This window comes from Pteronotus mesoamericanus, unplaced genomic scaffold (genome assembly GCF_021234165.1).
Source record: "Pteronotus mesoamericanus isolate MK-2021 breed Mesoamerican mustached bat unplaced genomic scaffold, CSHL_Meso_final contig_20, whole genome shotgun sequence".
NCBI lineage: Eukaryota > Metazoa > Chordata > Mammalia > Chiroptera > Mormoopidae > Pteronotus > Pteronotus mesoamericanus.
The window spans coordinates 83,470,172-83,488,756 of NW_026555085.1; the positions used below are offsets into that span (position 1 = coordinate 83,470,172).

The 18,585-nt window shown below is 37.1% G+C and overlaps 1 protein-coding gene across 1 annotated transcript in view; it reads right to left on the reverse strand.

The window, feature by feature from the left end:
• Positions 1 to 700: 700 nt before the first annotated feature.
• The window catches only part of AHI1 (Abelson helper integration site 1), a 170,773-nt gene continuing 152,888 nt past the window's right edge, over positions 701 to 18,585 (reverse strand). Inside the window, 3 exon segments of the mRNA XM_054568649.1 lie at positions 701 to 2,383; positions 8,141 to 8,243; positions 17,099 to 17,154. Of these exon segments, the coding sequence (XP_054424624.1) occupies positions 2,381 to 2,383; positions 8,141 to 8,243; positions 17,099 to 17,154 (162 nt within the window). The 3' untranslated portion in view covers positions 701 to 2,380.

Here is an 18,585-nt window from a genome sequence, read left to right on the forward strand (position 1 = left end):
CGGAGAAAATGTCTATAGCTTAAAAATAAAATTAGGGTCAAGGATTTGCTTTTATGGAAACAAATCTTACAAAAGATTTAAAAAGCACCAACTGTTAATATTTCATGCTTTAATTCTTTTAAAAGCTTACTCTTTATTATAGTTTTGCAAATCCTAGTCATTGACTGTTTTGATACCAAAGAATCTTTAATCATCAAAATAGAATAGAATCAATAACTGGGAAATAAATTTCTAAGAATGGTTTAAAACATTATTTAGATTTAGAAAAAGAGTGTCAAAATGTTACTTGTTTGGAGAAAAAAAGACATAAAAACTGGAATAAAATTCAATAACTTCAGAAGGAAGATGAAACAAAAGAACTAATTTTTTACTAAGAAAATGTATGGCTATCATAAATTCTTTTTTTTAAGATTTTATTTATTTATTTTTAGAGAGGGGAAGGGAGGGAGAAAGAGGGGGAACATCAGTGTAAGGCTGCTTCTCGAACGCCCCCTACTGGGGATCTGGCCTGCAACCCAGGCATGTGCCCTGACTGGGACTCGAACCAGCAACCCTTTGGTTCGCAGGCCGGCACTCAATCCACTGAGCCACACCAGCCAGAGCTGGCTATCATAAATCTTCAAACGGATTCTTTTGTCTGATTTCTTCTGCTTGATTATAATTGGGAATTATTTGCAGGGCATTTTTATGATCTTCCCCGTCCAAACTCATCTCAGAGAATGTGGTATAAGGTGTTTTATTAATTTATTTGTGAACATAACCCAGTCTTTCTTTGTCAATGACAATGGGCTTTGAGTGAAACCAACTTTTCCTGCTGTTTGCCACACTTGTTATTTTCGTCTTCAGGAGTCGCAATATAAAAATAACCCATTATTTTTCATATGAACATTGAGATCTCAGCATATGTTTAGCTCTCCCAACATATTATTTTACTTGTCATGATTTAAAATTTTCTGCAATGCGTTGAAATTCTTTGTGATTAAAACCAAAATAAGAGAATCAACACAAGTCTCAAAACCATGAGCTGAAACCACAGAGAGATGCATACTTTTATTTAATTATCGAGAGCAGTCACAAGACAGGAAAAACACAGCTTGTACAAGGGTGACTCAAGCTGGCTGGGCCTTTCTGTACCTGAAGCACAGACAGACACGTGCGCCCAGAACAATGAGAACTCACTGCTGTCAGAACGGACGTGGGTGCTGGTGCCCGAGGGCCCCCACAGTCATTGCTGCCACTCACCACTTTCAAAAACGTCCCCTCCTTTTTGTTTTATACAGCAGAGGCCTGTTTACTAATTTTCATGCATCTACAACATGTGCAGGGATAAGAGCCAAATATATTTTTACTAGAAGATATTTCACAGTGGGTGTACATCTGGACAAAATTCACACCTCAGTGCCCAGCACTGCCTTTCTCACTTCTTATTTTAATGGAATCAATTGTCTAATTTGGTATATAAGTTTTCTAATTTTATATTAGTTTTGAGCTTTTGAGGTTAAATATTTCATTGACAGACTTATAATCGCATAGTTGAGAAATAAGAAGAGTCAAGAAAAATGAAATAAACTTTCCTGTTATAACATCACATTTCAAAATACAGTCACATAGTAGTGACAATAATTATTCTAAAATTAAAAAAATTAAATAATGCAATGTGACCATTTAAAACAAATATTGAGACTAAAATAAATATTAAACATTGTTCATCTAGAAGTTACTTATATGCTTAAACATGAAATGCTCTTTTAGAAAAGTAATTTGGAACACTGCTGCTAGTCCAGCCGAAAGACATTTTAAGTTTATCTGTATTAAGTTATATATATGATTCATTCAAAACAAATTTGTTCCCTTTTAATGTCTTTCTTACTCTGAACCATTCTGAATACACAATATTTTGAAACTGCTTATATTTTAAATAGAGTTACATCACAAAAGCAGATACTTCATATTTTGAGCATAGCATCACACCTATACCCACATTACAGATATAATATTAAATAATTACCTAATGAACTAACAACACAAACACTTTTTCTTCACATTTGCTGATTAGCAATTACGGTTTTCACTTTATTGGTTTTGAAAAATGGTAACGTAACTTTGATGCAATTACTAATGAATTAAGCACTGATACTTTGATCAACAACAATCACAATGGTTTTTAACAATTAGGCTCAAAAGGCCACAACTATTTTTCCAAGCATACCACCTTGCTTCTGATTTTCCTAGATTCCTTCATAAGGACAAGAATAGTAAGTCCTTCCTTTCTTCCTTAGTGTCTGAATATTCTGAACTCTGATGAGAAATGCCATTCATTTAATTTGTCATTTCATTTCTGTGTATTTGGTTCTTTGTCTCTTCATTCTTCTTCAGCTCTTTACTAGAAGAAAAATACACAAAATGTACTAAATTAACTGAATGTCTTTTGGCCACACTCAAATCTTGGCATGACCAGGCATGGTGGCACAGGTAATAGAACATGCTGTGCAATGCACACACACATACAACCACCAAAACATTAATTACAATACCTATCTTCTAGTGTGTCTTATGAAAATACTGTTAATATCTTTTAGTACCATCAGCAGTTGCTTAAAGCCTGCTCCAGCACTGGCAAGTTAATATAAACAAAACAAAAGAAACAAACAAACAATAAAATACTTCTCAAATGCAGACACTAAGTACTCCAAGCACTGGATAACTCCCAGAAATTAAGTGCAGGCAATAAGAGTTTATAAAATCCTTCATTCATTGGAAATAAAAATTGTCATGGATCATGCTTCAGAGTTAGTGACTGGAAAATATGTAGTCCATTTTATTAAACAGTATTCTTTCCTTTAGTAACTGGCTGTGTCTAGTTTTACAAGTGGGTAAACTACTATATATTTTTTCAAATAAACCCCCAAAAATGTTGTGTGTCATTTTTGGTGGGCAAAGACAATAACGGTTAATTATGTATTTAGATGCAGCTTTGAAATGAAACAAATTATACCATTAATGAAAACTACCGATGAAGAAAAAAATGTCTCTTAAAGACCAAGTAGCAATTATACTGCACCTGAGGGTGATAGATAAACAAGTGTGGCTGAACCTGAAATTTTTAATACAATTATTCATATACTACTCATGAATAAAAGTATTTGGACTTACACAAAAATGTTGTCTTTTCCCTAAACAGAAAAGCTTAACATTTGGTTGCTCTTCAAAAACAACCTGCAGCCTAAGAATGGCGGCATTCTAGGTAAGGTGGTGGTCAACTCCAGTGATCACCCCCCAAGGGAAGTACAGGTTAGCACGTTATGGCAAGAAAGGGCAGGCTAGCTATTTCCCAAGGGCCTTCTCTGGTGGCCCAGGAGGGTTAGGGAACATCTGTGCCCTTAGGGACAGGCCCAATCTTAAGGAAATGATTGCACTATCTTTTCATATGAAAAACATTTACACATGAGGGGGAAAAAATCCTCTGTTAGTCGGTGTTTCCTGACTTTAAATTTGTTAAACAGAGCTATCACAGATAAGCTGGTATGATATAGAGAAGCCTGAAAATGTTTTAAGTGAAGCTCACAAAAGCAACTGGAGTATAAAAGGGTACAGGCATGGTGTGCCAAGGTACAATCTCACAGGAGAAAAAAAAAGCATTAGTTTTGTTCCTGTGTGGGTACAGGTCAAGTACATAAGACGTGTGGCAAATTAGGTCTGATAAAAGTGGGAGAGTAGTAAAGGTTCCAATGGATGCTGGGCACAAGTCACCCAGATCTCTTTCAAACATGTGAAAGGGATAATGAGGATGGTAACAGGCTCTCGGAGGGCTAATGAGGCACAAAAAAAGGAGAGGAAGTTTATGACCGTGGTAGGACAGAGTTGAAGAAGGAAAACAGAAAAGAGAGGGGAGGGAGGACAGTGGGAAACAACAGAAGGAGTCCTGAGCATGCGGAAGATGTGGACAAGGTAAATTAACCAGGTGGAGACTGCCCTGGGCGCGGTCAGTGAATAGAGAAGCCAGGAGGACCCGCAGGAGAGAGACCCAAGAGAAGTCTAACTAGAAAAAGCTGAAGTAGGCAGTAAAGATCACATCTTTAAGGGAAATGAATCAGACTGAGAAGAGGAAGGATGGCTGGAAGGAGAAGAACAGACTGCCCGTGAAAGAGAGAACAGGGACTGAATTATAGGAGGAGGAGAAGAGATGGTTGTACACCTCTGACAACCGAGAGCCCACGACAACAGGGGAAAAAGAGTGGCCCATTGTCATGACGAACGGGGACAGCATCAGGTCTGAAAAGCTGAGAGACAGCTTTGCTGCAAGAGGGAAGGGATGTCACTTAACAAAGACACAAGAACGAGTCCAACGCCAGCCTTCCTCCCAGGTATCTCCTCCTAAAGTGTCCCAGGAAGCTTATGGAGGAAGAGACTAGCAAAGGGCCTTTTTAAAGGCAAATCATATGAAAAGAAAAAGGAAAACCTGCACAGCAGGATTTTGAAAATGAATATGAAACCAGATTAGTGTTTGTGTGTACGTTACATGTAAAAAAGAAGAGTCATAAAAATACTGGGCTCTACCTCACAAGAACTGTAATCCAGTCAATAATTCCCGAAGGTTTGTTACATGGTGAGTCACCAGGCTAAGTGCTGCCTACAAGCACTTGCCATCTATGTGTATCTAATCAGGGTTAACAGACAAGGCGTGTGTAACAGAAATAACCCTGAACTTGGAGCTAGGATATCAAGTCCTAGTTCAGGCACTTTTTAGCTGTGACTCTGAGGCTGTGATTTCTTTACATGTAAAAAAGAATAGGCTGTGGAAAATTTCTGAAACTACTTTCATTTTAAAAGAAATGATCAAGTAGTACATACCAAAAATGTTGACTAGAGAAATGAGAAAATACACGAAAATAAAAGTTCCAGGTATAACAATAATAATAATAATAATAATAATAATAAAAAAAAATGTTAGGAGCCAAGAGGTCTTGGTGTTTAGTCATTCATTGGCTACATGGCCTTGGTCAGGATCCTTCTGTTTCTAAAACACTGCTTGAAGAGGTGCCCTTTTAACTGAATCTCTGCATATACACTTGAGTATTTTCCTAAAATAGACTCCTGGGAGCAGTCAGTTCAAAGGACATGAGCAGAGTTTGAAAATTAAAAAACAACAACAACAACAACGACAAAATCAAACCGCCCTCCACAAAGGATGGATCAGTCTTACACTACTGCTATCAATGTATCAACTCTGGTATTTTAAATTTGAAACTTGTTGCCATTTTGAGAAGGATCAGATATTTGTGTTAATTTCTCTTAATGTGGTCGCTGGACAGTGAATATTTTTCCTATGTTCACTGCCATACATATATGTATGTATATTGTGATTTACATGGGTCCAAGACGAGACGAGTAAACATAAGAGTGCCAAAGGGGTTAGGCTCAGGGTCTCTGAATAATGTAAATTTCCTTCCCAGCATGGGCTGGTTATCATAGCTTTTGAGGGGAAAACAAAGCATGCTTCAAAGAGTGTAATTTACTTTTAGGCCTGATTTCTGCCAGGAACCACCCAATCCAGTTTAAGGCTGTCTCCAGTATTGTTTCAATTCCTCTCCTTTTTTTGTGCCTCATTAGCCCTCTGAGAGCCTCTTACCATCCTCATTATCCCTTTCACATGTTTGAAAGACTCTGGATGACTTGTGCCCAGCCTTGGGGCCCTCTCAATATCAGTGAATATTTTTCCTATGTTCATTGCCATACATATACACATACGTATGCGTATGTGTATATGTATGGCAATGAACATAGGAAAAATATGTGGGGTTTTTTTAAAGAATCTTTTAAGAAAGTCTTGTACACCCTGGCTGGTGTGGCTCAGCAGATTCAGTGATGGCCTGCAAACTGAAAGGTCACTGGTTCAACTCCCAGTCAGGACACATGCCTGGGTTTCAGGCCAGATCCCCAGTTGGGTGTTGGGAACCATCCTGTCTGGTTTCAGGAACTGTAGCCTCGCCAACAGTCGAGAGGGTCCCAAGGCTGGAGCTAAGAAAGGCGGCCTTGGGAAAATAGGCCACTGGGGAGACAAAACCTGTCTGCCTGGCAGGGGCTCCCTCACATCACCCTGTTTGGCCCCGAAAGATGGCTGGTTAGTCAATGATGGGTAAGACCTCTCAATGGCAGGGGCAACCTGAGACAGGCACAGTTGTATAAGGGGCCATCAAGGGAAGAACTTGCCTGGCTCAGGTTTGAAACAATGCTGGAGACAGCCTTAAACTGGATTGGGTGGTTCCTGACAGAAATCAGGCCTAAAAGTAAATTACACTCTTTGAAGCATGCTTTGTTTTCCCCTCAAACGCTATGCTAACCAGCTCATGCTGGGAAGGAAATTTACATTATTCACAGACCCTGAGCCTACCCCTTTGGCACTCTTATGTTTACTCATCTCGTCTTGGACCCATGTAAATCAGTGTGTTCCTGCCATATGTTTTCTTCAAAACATCATCTATTCTCTGTAAACATTAACACACTGATGTAATGAGATTACCTGTACATTCCTACTACCTAGCCCCACTGATAACCCTTTCAATATAAGCCGTCGGACACAGGGGCTCGGGGCATTCTCCACTAGAGGGACTTGCCCCCGCTTCTCCTGGCAGACAGAGCAATGTCTGGGATGACTTATTTTACTTCCCCATCCGTGACTACTTGGAGCGTACTCTGCAAGACAGAGTGTGCCTCCGCCTCAGTTGGGGGCATGCAAGAGGCAACCGATCCACGTCTCGCATATCGACGTTTCTCTCCCTTTCTTTCCTCCTCCCTTCCCCTCTTGGTAAAGATAAATAAATAAAAATTTTTTAAAAAGAATGTCTTGTGCCTACTCTTGGCCAGTTTTTCTACCGGTGTCCTTTTCCTTGTTATTTTTTAGAGCTTTTTGTATGGTAAGGGTATGGCACTAATCCTTTATTTGTCATATATTTTATGAAATTCTTCCCCATCTTAGGCTATTGTATGTTTTTAGATTTTGCTTATGATAGTTTTTCTTTTTGACATATTGGAATACATCATGTCATTGTGCTTCATTAACAAACTGTAGGTTTATGGCTTTCCTCCGCCGAACAAGTCTAAGGGCTTCATTTTCCCAACAGGCTCAGATGATAGCTAACATTTTTTAGCAATAATGTATTTTTAAATTAAGTGTACAATAGGTATAATATTATTGTATACTTAATAGGCTACAGTATAGTGTAAGCATAACTTATATATGCACTAGAAGCCAAAAAATTTGTGTGACTTGCTTTATTGAACCCACAGTATCTCTGAGATATGCCTGCATATCATTTTAAAGTTTCTATTATTTAAATCTAAAAATCTATTTTAAAATGGTTTCTCATCCTGGTATCAATATTTTTAAAAAAATCATTTCTTAACCCGTGATTAGGTAACTACTCATCTATACGCCTTCTGTACAATTAGATTTTATTTTTTTACAACTAAAATCTGACAATAATGATGAAAATTTTGAACCCAGTTCCCTGAAGGTGAAAATTTCATAAAAGCGGACATGCCAGAGTAGCACCATCTTACTTTCAGCAGACAAACAACCCTTGTACCTAATAGGAAAAACAGAAGTCTTCTGAGGGCCTTTCTTATACTCCACCCCCTACCAGAAAACACTGCCACGCAAACACATTTTGTCCTGCTTGCCTATCTCAGTGGAAAAAGTGCACGCCTTCTTGTTTCATGGTCTAATCCTGTGCATTTCCTTAGGTCTCCTGGGATTTCCCTCTTATCATATACCTTTGATGGCTCCTCTCAAGGAACAATTTCCTCTCAGTTTGTAAATATTCTTGTCATTCCCCTCTGCATAAAGATCCTCTCCACATCCCGTGTTTTCTACTGGTTACTGCCCAGCTTTTTCTTTCCTTTTAAGTCAGCCTCTTGGCGGAGCAGTCCATTCTGACGGCCCTTTCCCTGTGGGCGGGAGACACCCGATTCCTGCTTCCAGGGCTCCACCAAGCCAGCCTCTCACTGTCTTCTGGATTGCCAGGGGCGCTTTTCAGTCCTGACTTAACTTCTCTTTGGCATTTGTCATTGTTGACCTCACCTTTCCAAAAACTTTTCCTATTGACTCTATGACACAACTTTCTCCTGGTTTTCCTCTTACCTTTATGAGGGTGACTTTTCGGCTGGTTTGTTCATTCTTATTCACCTGCGTGTCCGTCACACGTCCTTGGTCCTCACGGCTCTGTGCTCTGCCCACTTGAGAACTACAAGGAGGGAAAGATCAGAAATAAGGAGCCAGTAAGAAAGCTGCTGCAACCAGGCTCTGATCTCAGAAAGCAGCAATGGGAATGGAAAGGGGAGATAAGCGCAAGGACCTGAGAGGAAAACACTGGAGAGACTACCTGAGTGATTATTATATGGAGGTGAGAGACAGGGTGTTGCTTACAATACTGCAAAGACATAAAACTTAGCTGGCTGGGCTCCTCCTTAATCATGAAGAAGGAAGAAGAATAAAACAAATTTAACTACTCTCAGAAAGATGTTTGGAAAAATCAGAATGCTTTAATCAAATTAGATGGAAAAATGTGCGCGCGCGCGTGTGTGTGTGTGTGTGTGTGTGTGTGTAAAAGGATGGGGCGTTCCTTAATGACAAAGAAAAGAATGAAGAAGTTCATGCATAAGAAAGTTGTGATATTCTGACCTGTGGAATGGGGGATGCAGCTTTTCAAAGGGTTCAACAGTAATAGTAAAATGTAAAACAAATATTAGTGGGTGATTCTGTAGTAGTACAAAGTATGTTACAAGAAAGAAAATACAGAAACAGTGTAAAAAATGGAGTGAAATGAAAGAGTGGAAGACAGTATTTCCTTTCTAGGAGATCCAGGAATGGTGGGAGACATCAAAACAAAATTTAAAAAGATGAAAAAATTTCAAAACCAAGTAATAAGGAGAATTAAATAGAGACTGCTATGAACTGAATGTGCTCTCTTATAATAGACAAGTTGAAGCCTTGCCCAAAAGGAATATATTTAGAAATAGGGCCTTTAAGGAGGTAATTAAGTTTAAATGAGGTGATAAGGGTGGGGCTCTAATCTACAGGACTGGTGTCCTTATAACAGGAAGAGACACCAGAAATCTTTCCCTTCACACATGCACCAAGGAGAGGCCACGTGAGTACACAGCAAGAAGGTGGCCACCTGCAACCCTGCTGGAACCCTGATCTTGAACTCACAGCCCCTGAACTGTGAAAAGATGAACTGCTGCTGTTTTAGCCTCCCAGGCTCTGATACTGCTATGACAGGTCTAGGAGACTGGTACAGAGACGTGCAAGTAAGTAAAGTGAAGTCTAATGACTGAGAAACAAAAGGTCAGAAATTATATAGATGAAAAAACAAATAAAGTATAATTAAGGAAGGAGTAGAATGATGAGTGAGACAGGAAAGGTTGAAAATGAATATGAAACCAGGTTAGTGTTCTAAATAAATAACTGGTAATTTACAATCTTAATCAATCTGAAGTCCACCCTTTCCCCCTTGTCTCCAGGGAACCTATGCTGTGGCACTAAAGTAAAACTCAAATGTCTGTGAGGGCCACAGCGATCTGGTCGGCAAGTGGACGAAGTGGTGCGCGGCCTGGGCCCAGCTGATGGGTGCCAGGGAAGAAGGTGGAGTTGTACACGGTTTCCAAGAGAAGTCAAAAATCTGCATTTACGTAAAATATTTTTATATTTGGACAACTAATAAAATTACACACAGGCACAGTGGACCCAACCAAGGATACCAGGAAAGATAGCTTGAAAATACATAAAACATCTGGGCTTTTGCTTGTAGCCAAGATGAAGTAACTGGAACCAAATGTACCTTCAAGCCTAAAACAACCACAAAGACTGCACAAAATATATGAAGCAACAGTTTTCAAGATACAAAATCAGAGGCAACAAAGAATAGTTCCCCAAAATATGGAAAATAAAGGAGATGAGCTCTAAAATAGACCTTCAGTGTGTCTAGGCCATGGCATGAAACCTGCATGAAACCTGCATGGAACCTGGGAACAGCCTGAGGAGAGTGGAGAGTCTGGGAAAACCAAAGTGGACAGAGCTCACAGAACGCCGGAGAGGAGACAGCCTCAGAGTGAGAGAACCTGAACATCTGCAAAGGGTTCCCTCCAGGCATCTGGCAGAGCACTGATGAGCGCGTGTATCTGAGGAAATTCAGAACCGTGCCTGTTCCCATTAGCCAAGTTGGAAAACTTCGCCACTCAGAGGGCACTGGGCAGAAGTGACTTGTGTCAGCAGTGAGGAATAAATAGCCCTAGATTAAACGTGGTTCCAGTCCCACCTAACAAGCCTTAAAAGCAAGACCTGAAAGTACCACACAGTTTTCTAGCAGCTTAATTACATTCTCGAGCACAGCTTAAGAATATTTATGGGAATATAAAAATATCTAGCAGTTAAAGATACAATTTTTGACATGTGGCATCCAATAAAAATTTACCAGGAGAGGGGTCAAAAAAAAGGGGGAAGGGAATACAACCTAAAACACAGAAAAAAAAAATGAAACCAACCCAGAATGACACAGATGTTAGAATTATAAGACAAAGGCTTTATAACAGTTATTACAACTGTATTCTATCTGCTCTCAAGGTAAAGGAGAAACGTGGAAGACCTTTAGAAGACCCAAGCTGAGTTTTTAGACATGAAAATTAAAACATCTGAGATGAAAAACATTCTGGATGGCATTAAAGGCAGATTAGACATTGCAAAGAAAAGATTAGAAAACTTGGAAGACATAGCGCTAAAACTATCCAAGATGAAACACACAGGTAAAAGAGAATTAAAAAAATACACCAAGCTTCAGTTAGCTGTAGGACATCTTCATATGGCTTAACATACATGTAATTAGAATCTTCAAAGAAGAGCAGAGAAACAATTGGGTACGGGAAAAAAAGGCAGAAGAAAAAGTGGCCCAAAATGTTCCCAATTTGATGAAAATGATAAATCTACAGATCCAAGCTCAACTAACCCCTAGAGCAAGAAACACAAAGAAAAATCACAACAAAGCATATCATAATTTAATTACCCAAAACTAGTGATAAAGAAAATATAAAATTAAAAAAAATTATTTTTGATTTTAGGGAGAGGGGAAGGGAGAGAGAAAGAGAAGGAGAGAAAAACACCGATTCGTTACCTTCTGTAGGTGCCCCAACTGGGCCTGAACCTGCAACTTAGGCAGGCATGTGCCCTAACTGGGAAGCCAACCTGCGACCTTTTGCTTTGTGGGACGACACTCAACCAACTGAGCCACACTGGCCAGGGAGGTTGGTGATAAAAAGAAATCTTCACAGTAACCAAACTGGGAGAAAACATGTTGTGCACAGAGGAACATATTACTTGTTGGGAAAAAATGCAAGTGAATGGAATTGTATTCCAGATGAAAACAGTATTCAAAAACAAAGGTGAAATAGACCTTTTCAGACATGCAAAAAAGTAAAGGTATTCATTTTTAGCTAGCCATTACTACAAGATGTGTTAAAGGGAGTTCTTCAGGCAGAAGGAAAAGGATAGATGGAAATACGAATCTCTATAAAGGAATGAAAACCATTGGAATTGTAACAAAATAGGCAAGTATGTAATATTTTAATATTTTCCATCTCTTCAAAAAATGGTAGTTTAAGCAAAAATAATAGCAATGCAGTGAGGGGCTTATAGCATATACAAAAATAAAATATATGACTATAGCAGCATGAAGGTCAGGAGAGAAAAAATGGAAGTATACTATTTTAAAGCTCTTGAAGACACACTGCGCGATATGGATTTGTATTATAAACCCTAAAGAAATCACTAAAACAGCAAAAGAAACATATATGTGTGTGTACGTGTATATATATCAAATTTAAAGAACTACAGGAAAGCATGAGAACAATGTCTCACCAGAGAGTATCAATAAAGAAATAAAAATTACAAAAGGAAGAAGTAACACCAAATCTACTCAAAATCTCCTAGAAAACTGAAGAGATGGGAATACTTCGTAACTCATTCCGTGGCTAGTTTACCCTGGTACTAAAACCAGACTACAACATAACAAAACAAAAACAACAACAACAACAAATAAAAAAACTATAGATCTGTGTTCCTTATGAAAAAAATGCAATAAAATTTTAGCAAATCAAGTAAAATCAAATCAATTTGTAAAAAGGATAAGTGGGGTTTAGCCTATGAGTGAAAAGTTTGGTTTAGCACTTAAATAGCAATGTAATTTACCATACTAGAACATTTGAAAAGTCATGTAATTATTTTAACACACAGAAAAAGCATTTGACAAACATCCAACATCCATTCCTGATACAAACTCTCAGCAAACTAGAAAATGGAGGAAACTACCTGAAAAGGGCATTTATAACAACAACAACAAAAAAACCCCTCTTATAATAATATAATTAATGGTAAAAAAGAAGAAGACTTAATGTTTCCCTACCCATTTTCTATAAGATTAGGAAGAAGGTAAAAATGTCTACTCTCATAATTTCTATTCAACAATGACCAGGAGGTTCTAGCCAGTGCAGTAAATCAAAGGAAAAAAAAAAAAAGAAATAAAAGGCATCCAGATTAGAATGAGGAAATTAAGCTGCTTTTTATTTGCATGACTATATAGAGAAAATTTGGTGAAATCTATTAAAGAGCTATTAAAATTAATGAGAGTTTAGAAAGGCACACAATACAAGTTTAATCAATATACAACTATTTGTAGCATTTCTATAAGTTAACAACAGACAACTGTAAATCAAAATTGAAAAACCATTTACATATGAAATATGCAGGAAAAAGTCAAATATGTGTTAGAGCTATACACTAAAAACTGAAAGTGCTAAGAGGAATTAAAAAAGACTGAAATAAATGGAGAACTATATCATGTTAGTGAGTCAGAATACTGAACATTGCTAACATGTCAATTTTCCCCATACTGATCTGAAAATTCAAGGCAATACCAACTGGAATTCCAGCAGGCTTTCTTGTAAAAATCAACAAGCTTATTCTAAAATTCATGCGGACATACAAAGGACCTTAAAAAGCTAAACCAATTTTAAAAGACAAAGTTGGAGGACCCATAACATGATTTCAAGACATACTACAAGACTGCAGTAACCAGGGAGTGTGTTACTGATACAGAGACAGAGAAATAGATCAAATCAGACAAGGTCCAGAAAGAGACCTACACACATACTAACAACCAATTTTCAATAAAGGCCATTCAGTTGAGGCAGTACTGTTTTTCAACAAATGGTGCTGGAACAAATGTAAACAAAACAAATCCCTCTTATCCAAACTTCACAGTATATACCAAAAATTAAAATAAAATAGGTCACAGACTTAAAAATAAAACCTGATAGCATAAAGCTTTCACAGGAAAACATAGGAGGAAACTTTTGTGACCCTGGGCAAATGTTTCTCAGATACTACACTAACACATGATTCATAAAATAAAACATTTGATAAATAGGACTTCGTTAGAAGTAAAAGTCGCATTTCAAAAGCTGCTATTAAGAAAAAGAATAAAAAGGCAAAACAGAGACTGAAAGAAAATATTTGCAAATTATTTATCTGATGAAGAACATATTTAGAATATATGTGATGCCATCCACTTGACAATAGATGGTTCTGATTTCAGAAACACCGGTGTGTGTGGAGAGTAAGTGGCCAAAAAATAAAGAACTTAAAAAAAGTTGCAAGTAACAGGGTATTTTAGTTGAAAAAGGTAAACTATAGTCTTCTTATGAAGACAAGAAGAAATTAAAGGAGCCTGGAATAGGATTATTATAATGAAAAAAATATATAGTGGAGGAGTGATAGACTATGTGGAGTCAGTTTATCACTATGCTATATTAAGAAGAGATTTCACTCATTCATTCAGTTCACATTTGAGTTCCATATTTATAAAGGACTTTAATATGACCATGTAAACTAACTTCTTTCTGACTCAAATTGTTAATAATAAAAGATTCTCTGTTTAAAAAAAAACCCAACAAATTCAAAATGAAATATACTAGTAACTAACTAGGGAACACCAATACTATTGGACTTATATGGATTGTGACATATTTACAGAAGCTTCCTTAGAAACGCCCACTTGGGCAGCAGATAATAACAACCTAGAGGCATGAGATGGAAAACTGAAAGTTCAAGACTTTCAAGAATATGCCTTTGTTAAACTAACCTAGAGAAGTTTCTCCTTCATATCTTAAAAACAGTGCAGCTTTACTAAAATATGTATAAATAGTTTGCACAGAAGTGACTGACATTTCTAAAAAATAGAGGAATAAACAAGACAAGAAATTCAAGTAGAAAGTTATAAAAGGCAGTCCTTTGTGACTCATTTTGGTCAAGCAACTAATAATTAGATGGTGCAAACTGAATGGCAATACTGCGAAGAAACCGCCCCCATCCCCCAAAAAAGGCCTCTGTCCATTTACTTGAGTACAATGGACTCACATAAGTAAATTAAAGAAATAAAGAGATGACTTCTTTTGCACACACTGGGCTATAAATAGTATTCCCACCTTCCACTAGCTTACAAGTTTTTAAGTCATGAGAAATGTATCTCAGTTCATCCTTACTTCTAAGAAATTACAAGTGTAGGGAAAGCCCAAAGGCTTTAGATGAACTAGAGCACTTAGACATATCTGAACTTCTCTTGAAAACTTATTTTCAGAAGCTCCTTAAACATTCTATGTTTAAAAGGAGAAGCTGAGCTGCTCTGACAGCCTTGAGAAGCTGGGATGTTTTGTGAAGCTTTTTGGACTTGAACCTGGAGAGTATGGCAAGGATCTCGCTCTCACCTGAAATTGGGTATCCAACATAGCCAGAGTGACTACTGTCTTTTGATTACCTATTAGGTAAAAAGTTTTAAAAATGTGTTCAAGAATGCCAAGACCATTGTTCCCATAATGTATTAAATGCAGTCATTTTATGGTTGTTGAAATAGAGCTTATCCTTCCTGTTCCACTCTATTTTTTGTATGTGCAATCTCTTGTTGAGTATAGTCTCCTCATGGTCAATGATTGTATTATTAACTACTATGTAAAATCTCAATTATTCAGATTGGAATTGAAAACATACCTGCCAGATAAAACAAAAGCAAAAAACGGAAAGATCTGGGATGTATATTTGCACCTTTTGACAGGCAAAAGGGAAGACACGAAAGAACTGCAGATGAGGAAGTAAGAGGACTTGCGATCTGAGGCTAGGTCTGCCATCGAGTACTACCTGCAGCGACTTGAGACAAGCCGCAGCCTCCCAGATCTTGTTCCTCCTTATGGAAACGAGGGTTAAGGCTCCCGGTTTGCATCTCTCCCAGGGAAATGGTGAGAATCAAATGTGACAATGTCAGTGACTGAGCTCTGAGGCGATACAGGGCTATATATAGTTATATAATTATTAACAAATTTGCTTTCTCAAAAAGAAAGATTTTAAACTTACGGCAAAATGGTATCTTAACAAGGAGCCTGTCAACACTGGATACAGTTTAAAACACATCCCCTTCCCCTCCACCCTTCCCGGTCTGGACACTAGGAACATAGGTCTTGGTTCAAGAGCTGACACAAAGGCGCGCCTGTGCGATTTGCACAAGACCTTTCCTATTAGTTTTCTTGACTATAAAACAGAGGACTTTAAAATCCTATAAAAAGAATTTCTAGGGCATCTTCTCAGTCATGATTCAGTGACTATTTGAAATATCACTTAAAAACGAGGCTGATCTTTTATCTGTAGAATGAAATATTATCTTGTGAAATAATGTATGCTTTCATTTGATAATTCCTGTAAATTAGACTGTAATCTGAGTTGGGATTTTTGAACCGGAAGACATTATTTTTCACAATGTCAAAGTGTGTAGCAGGGTTAACTTGAACAAATATTTTCTGAAGAAAATTCAGCAGGGATTATCTGTGTGCATATGTGTGAAAGCATGCACTCATGTGTTTTGGGGGGTGATGGGAGGGCATGACAGACACCTAAGCTGTTAGAGGCGTGTTCAAGTCATGTGATAGTTTGCTAGTGATATGTGAATATAAAGTTTGGGCTTAAAATCAGGTACAAAATTATTTGCAATGATAAAAATTGAGAAATTTTTTGGTGGATGTTTTGATTTAATTTTTTGAAGTAAAAGAGGGATTTTCTATTTAATGTATTAAGTGATACAGCAAGTCCAAAATAAATATACAAAACTTCCTAGAGATCTTTTAAAATAAATAACTCAAAATAAATTGCTGAAATACATTAGGTATTTGTAGAAAATATACAATGCTAGTGTTCTAGGTATTAGCATTTTTCCTTTAATGCCTGAAAAAAGGGCATTTCATAATATTTTACCACATATTGTACTTGTTTTCAGTTAATACATTTCAAAAGTAACTCAAACAAAAGTAAATGACAAAATAGGTCCATAAAAACAAAAATTTGGTGTGAGCCCTGGCTGATAGCTCAGTTGGGTTAGAGCATCATTCTGATATGCCAAGGTTGTGGGTTCAATCCCCAGTCAGGACACATGCAAGAAGGAACCAATGAATGCATAAATAAGTGAAAAAACAAACTGATGCGTCTGTCTGTCTCTCTCTTCCTTGCTCTATCCCTCTCTCAAATCAATACTTCAAGAGAGATTATGTTCAAGAAATTTTAGTGTGATATTTTAATTTAATTTCTTGTAAATATTCATATACATCCTCAACATCCAACCATTAAAATATTCTCTTTGCCCTGACTGGTGTGGCTCAGTTGGTTGGGTATCATTCCACAAGGTGAAAGGTTGCTGGTTCAATTCCTGATCAGGGCACATGCCTGGGTTGTGGTTTCAATTCCGGTTGTGGAATGTGTGAGAGGCAATCAATTGATGTTTCTCTCTCACATCAGCATTTCTCTCCCTCTCTTTCTCCCTCCCTTCCCCTCTGCCTAAAAATAAATAAATAAAATTTAAAAAAGTATTCTCCTCAAACCAGCTATCAACTTTTAAAAATCAATTATCTGAAGTTTAATTCAGAGTGTTTTGAAAAGGAAAATGAAAAACTGTCATTAATCAAAAACAAACAACTATTTATTCCAGCAAATTATTTAGAAAGAAAAGATGCTTACTGTGTCATAGATTCTGGGCTCCATCTGAACTCTGAAGGCTTGTCCTTGTTGGCTGACTGTTGTGAAAGAAGAAGAGAAAAACAAGCAGTAAGTCAAAAATTAGAGAAGGCAACACAGGTAATATTCACATGCTGAAAACCCACCAACTTGCTGGGTGAGGAGAGAGCATGGCTGTTCTCAACGTATTCCAATAGTTCTCAGATTGCTGAAACACTCTATAAAGAAAGCCAGCTTCCAGGTGTGAGGCAAAAGGCGTCATACTGAACCAGCCAAAAGTAATGTGGGAATACTACATGGTGTATTACTTAAGTTCCAAATTTACCTTTCAGCATTGCATCTTGACTTTGTAATCTTTTTAGTATACTCTGTATTTTCATGGTATAGTCACTGAACTATATGTAAAATGTAAGATGTGAGAGCTCTTTAAATCTTCTAAAAAAAATTGTTCCAAGTGTCTGTTTTATTAATGGCACCTCTGTGAGAAAAAAAAGTACGCACGCTCAGTTGTGCTGAATTATATGCTAAGTGTTAGATGGTTCCTCTAGAATATGAACATTAATTCCAAATCAAAGTATACCATGGGTAAATGGTGTCTGATACAGACAGACTTTTATAAATCAACCTATTGTTGCCATAAAATAGACTGCAAATGTTTTCTACAGATAATTGCATATTATGAAAAGGATCCATTTAAAATTCACATGAAAATATAAATTGTTACTATGTTAAAGTTTTAAATTTTGTACAAATTGAATTATATACAAATGAGAGAAATATACCACATCTATTTATTTAAATAAAAAACTCAGAAAACAAAAACCAAAATGAAAGAAAAGGAGTATGATCTTCTCTTTCTGTCTTAACTGGTTTGAGTAACTACTCTTTTCCCAATCTTATCTCTACGGAAGCTTGTTTTTTTGTCTTTTTAGATTTCCTCTGCAGTGAGATTCTTGCAGGATCATTTCTCAGCAAGTTTCGGCACTGAGTATTTTAAAGAAGTATTACTTTTCTCATCAGAAAGACTTCAAAGGGGTATTGTGTTTTTCAGGACCATAATTATGTGATATTATTGCTAGCTGCATAGCATTAAATCAAGCACATAATAAAATAAGAATTAAAGAACAAGATGGCTTAGTAGTGAAAGGTTGTTGTAAGTAACCCAATTTCACAGAAAACAAAAGAATCAACGACAAACACCTTGGTTTTTTCCTAACAGTGAAGATGATCGGACTCAGTTAAAATGTGTTTGGGGAAAAAAGTATAAAAGTATTGAAAATTCAAACTCAAGGAGTAATTCAGATTGCAGAATATTTTACCTGCCTTCAACCCAATAAGAGCAAGAAGTTAACAAAACCATCAAACCTATCTCAAAAAGCATCAATTATAACAGAGTTTCTTCAGTTTTTTTTACCAGGCTTATGAAATAAATTCCAAACATAGCCACCAAATTAAAGGTAGGATGCTGTATTTTTTTTACATGGTCTAAG